We start from the raw sequence: 3,754 nt of genomic DNA on the forward strand, positions 1-3,754 counted from the left end.
ACGTGTGTTCTGGGCAGGGGCATCTCCCCCCCCGCGTAGATGGCTCAGTGGCCGTACATGCTGGGCAGGAGCTGTGCTGGGCAAATATTTACCCGGTGTGTCAGCGTGGCTTTTAAACAGCTGCATTATCATCTGTACACGGCTCAGGTATCGTGCACAGAGTGGCACTATCTGTGGGCTGTATCCAGCTGCGCGGCTGCTGCGGGGAAGCCGCCGCCTTCACCCAGCAGCCGGGGACAGGAGCGGCTCTCCTGAACGGGGGGTGACTGGGGAAAGATCAACAAGCGTGGGCGCCGGAGGTGCAGCTGCAAGCAAAGCGAGACGTGACCCCACAGCATTCCATCTAGGCCCTCAGCAGCCCCAGGGCTAAAGCAGGCAGTTATCAGCACCAAGGTGGGGAGAAAACCCCAACAACCCCACGCATGCAAGGCGGGTGACGAGTAACCTCATCCGGGAGTGCCAGGACACTGTCCCAGTACTCCAGAAACAAGGGCTTCATGGCTTTGTTAAAGTGGGGTTGTTGGATAGAAATAGCAAATAAGGAAAGAAGAAAAAAAAAAGGTGAGCTGGGCAACTCCCCCCTTGCCCCAGCCTCGGCGGCTGGAGGCTTTGGAACAGCTTCTGCAAGAAAGTGGTAAAAGAAAGGCTTGGAGGTAAATGGAAAATATGATAAAGTATCTAACAGGTTTACCAAAGATAGAGCATGCCAGCCTAACCTGATATCCTTCTCTGATAAGCGATATTCTAGACAAAGAAAATGCGGTAGATTTTATCTCTCCTGACTTCAGTGAAGCATTTGATGCGGTGCCACACGGGAAACTGCTAGCCAGGCTGAAGACCACAGTGATTAAAAGCCTGCAGCCATTAGTGAGCTGGCTGCAGGTGGGCCGGTGAAGGGAAGTGCCTTGCACTGCGGTGTGTGGTTACTGAGGCATTGCCCAAGGGCCTGGGACCAAGCCTGTGTGCTGTTTCTATTAGTCACCTTGACACAAGGTGTAGGAAATGCCATCAAAACAGAAAAGAACAGGATGTTGGACAGAAAAAAAAAACCAGTGACTGCAAAGAGCAGCAACAGGCAAGAATTCAGTGATGCAGAGCGATAGTCACACCTGAGGATTAACAGGAATTTCTACTCATTGCTGGAAACCACCAACACAAGAAAGGCCTTCGAGGATGAGCGGAGGATGGGCAGACAGGGATGCCTCAGGCAGGGGTCCCCTGCACTGCCCTTCCCACAGGGTATGGCGGTGGGGTGCTTGCTGCAAGCCTGTACCTCTGCAGCTCCTACTACTGAATTTAGCTATTGCGTTTGGGGATGAAGAAGCTAGCTGGGATGCTGGGACCTGGCAGTTTGCCCTTGACCATACATCCCCTAGTCCCGCTACTGTTATTTCTGTGAGACTGAGGATAAAATAGTTCCTAGAAACCGGTCTTCCCCAGGCAGGGTGCGAGAAGCGCAGAAATGGGGGAGAGCAGGACCCCAAGACCAGTGCTGCCATAAGTCACCTGCTGGGCAGGGCTAACCCATGCAAATGCTGCATTTCTGTAAGAGATGCAAAGCCTTGGCTCCTGCTCCTCACCCCATCTCTGCATCCCTGCAGCTGGGTGCAGCCTGAGCACACTCATGGACTCCTTACCAGAAGGCAGCCGCTTCGCCGAAAAGAGGGTAGTCTGGAAACTTGCCAGCACCCGTCGCCTGTGCAGGTCCTGCACCAGCCGGTAATTGTTCTGCAGAGGTTCGCCGTCATCGTTTCTCAGGCTCGTCACCAGCATTGACATCTGGAAGGAGAACGGCATGAGCAGAGCAGGGTGCATCCCACCTTCAGGAGCCAGGCGGGCCCCAGGGGACTGGCATGGATAGCGCACGCTTGCTGGGAGAGGCTGGGCAAGACCCAGCATGGAGCCCATTGCCCTGACAGACCTGGTCATGAGAGAGCAGCATAGTCTGGTTGAAGACTGTCCACTTCACCGTCTGGTAGCAGGGAGGGGTGGTCAGAGAGCCATTGTAGTGGAAGTAGAGTTTCAGGTTGGCAGGCAGCAGACCTGCAATGTTGAATCCTGGCACCAAGACTTCCTCGCCTGGGAGAATAAACACCATGGGAGTGAGACCGGGGCAACCCCTTAGAGGACAATAGGCAGGACCAGCATGGAGATCATGGGCAGCCTGGCACTGCACGTGTCAGGGTCCACACTGCTGCCACTGGTGCACTGGAGAAAGAGCAGTGGGTTTGCCCTGGAGGCAGGGGAAAGCACGTGCGAGCAGAGGGCACCTTGGAGAGCTGTTTCTGTACAAGCTGTGCAACGCTCCCCTTCTCACATACATACGGCAAATGCCTGCTGCAGCCTCTCTCTGCTGTGCAGCAGGTTTCTCTGCTGGGCTGCAGCCCCTGAGACAAAATACTAGGTGGGACAGGGCCTTACCTTCTCTTTGGATTTTGTACAGATGCTCAAGTATTTCCTGATAGTATGGGTTCTCCCTTGGCCCAACCTGCAACACAGAGACCCCACAGTAATGACAAGGACAGGGGCCAAACGGAGACCAGTGATGGCAGGGCCAGCACGGAGGTATCACTCCCTGTGAGAGGCACCTTATCCCAGCGACCCCTTCCTCCTATCAGGGCTGCTCTGCCCTCTGGACTGCCCTCTCTCTCCCCTTCTTCCCAGGAGCATTTGCACCTTTGCCAGTCCCCAAAACTGTGCCTGACTCTGCTCACCCCAGACGCACCCTCCCCCTGCTCCTACCCCTTCTTGCCCAGGGCTGATCTGCAGGACTTACCTCCAGGAAGGCTCCCAGTACGGCCAGGCCATCTGGGTGAACCATTGCCTCCTTAAAGCTGTCATACTTGGTGTTGTAGTGGACCACGTGGATCTGGAAGGGAAACATGCAATCCTGATGCAGGATGGGCACCTCTGGGAAGTGCTCCCCCCCACAGGGCTCCAGCCTGCCAGAGCAAGGGCCGGGAGAGACATGCACCCGTGATGAGCACCCCTCCTAGAAGGGGAATATGCTGGTGGGACCAAGAAAATGTGCTGCTGCAAAGCAGCAAGCGAAGGTCTGCCTGCAGGAACTTCCTCAGTCAGGGACAGCAAACCAGCACTCTACCCTAGATACCGGGGGGTCGTACTGCAGAGCCGGGCTCAGTTTGAGGACAGCAGCTAGAGAAGGAGGGATAAAACCAGATGGGAGCTGGCGGAGCAGGAATACAGTGTGTACAGAGTAAACAGTCCCTGCAGCTCCCAAAGCAGGCTGCTCACAGCCGCCCGGGGAGCTGGCTCCCCCAGACCGGGGACCGCCTCAGCTCCTGCTCCATCAGCCCAGGACCAGGCTGCAGCACGGGGACAGGCTGCACCGCTTACACGTGGCCAGCCCCAGCCCACCTGCGGGCAGAACGTCCTGGAGGGTGGTCTCCTCCTTGCCTCTGCACTGCAGGCTGCAGCATAAGTCTGGCTCAACAGCAAAGCGTGGCCTCCCACACTGAATGCTGCTGCTGCAGAGCTGCCTGGGGAGCCTGGATCCTGGCCAGGGCTTACAGCATTCATCCAGTGACAACCAGGGCCATGGGCTAGGAGCAATACAGCACTTCAGCACCTTCCCTGCCCAGCACCAGGAGAGGAGAGGCTGCACCCACCACCATGAGGGCTCCTTACCTCTGCAGCAAAGCGGCGCCCGTTGATGATGTGCTCCGAGCCGGGTCCTGATGGGGAACCCCAGTGCAGGTGCAGCTGCACAGCTCGGTACTGCTGGGCATAGCCG

General features: G+C 56.8%; 1 protein-coding gene across 1 annotated transcript in view; it reads right to left on the reverse strand.

The window, feature by feature from the left end:
• Window positions 1–3,754, reverse strand: part of CA9 (carbonic anhydrase IX) — a 43,719-nt gene that overhangs the window by 1,339 nt on the left and 38,626 nt on the right. The window contains exons 8-12 of the mRNA XM_009334824.1: window positions 3,649–3,754; window positions 2,777–2,869; window positions 2,422–2,488; window positions 1,922–2,079; window positions 1,638–1,779 (exon numbers count right to left, since the gene is read on the reverse strand). The exon at window positions 3,649–3,754 is cut by the window's right edge and continues 9 nt beyond it. Coding sequence (XP_009333099.1) covers window positions 1,638–1,779; window positions 1,922–2,079; window positions 2,422–2,488; window positions 2,777–2,869; window positions 3,649–3,754 — 566 coding nt within the window. The remainder of the gene's footprint in view (window positions 1–1,637; window positions 1,780–1,921; window positions 2,080–2,421; window positions 2,489–2,776; window positions 2,870–3,648) is intronic.

This window comes from Pygoscelis adeliae, unplaced genomic scaffold (assembly GCF_000699105.1).
Source record: "Pygoscelis adeliae isolate BGI_AS28 unplaced genomic scaffold, ASM69910v1 Scaffold102, whole genome shotgun sequence".
NCBI classification, from domain to species: Eukaryota; Metazoa; Chordata; class Aves; order Sphenisciformes; family Spheniscidae; genus Pygoscelis; species Pygoscelis adeliae.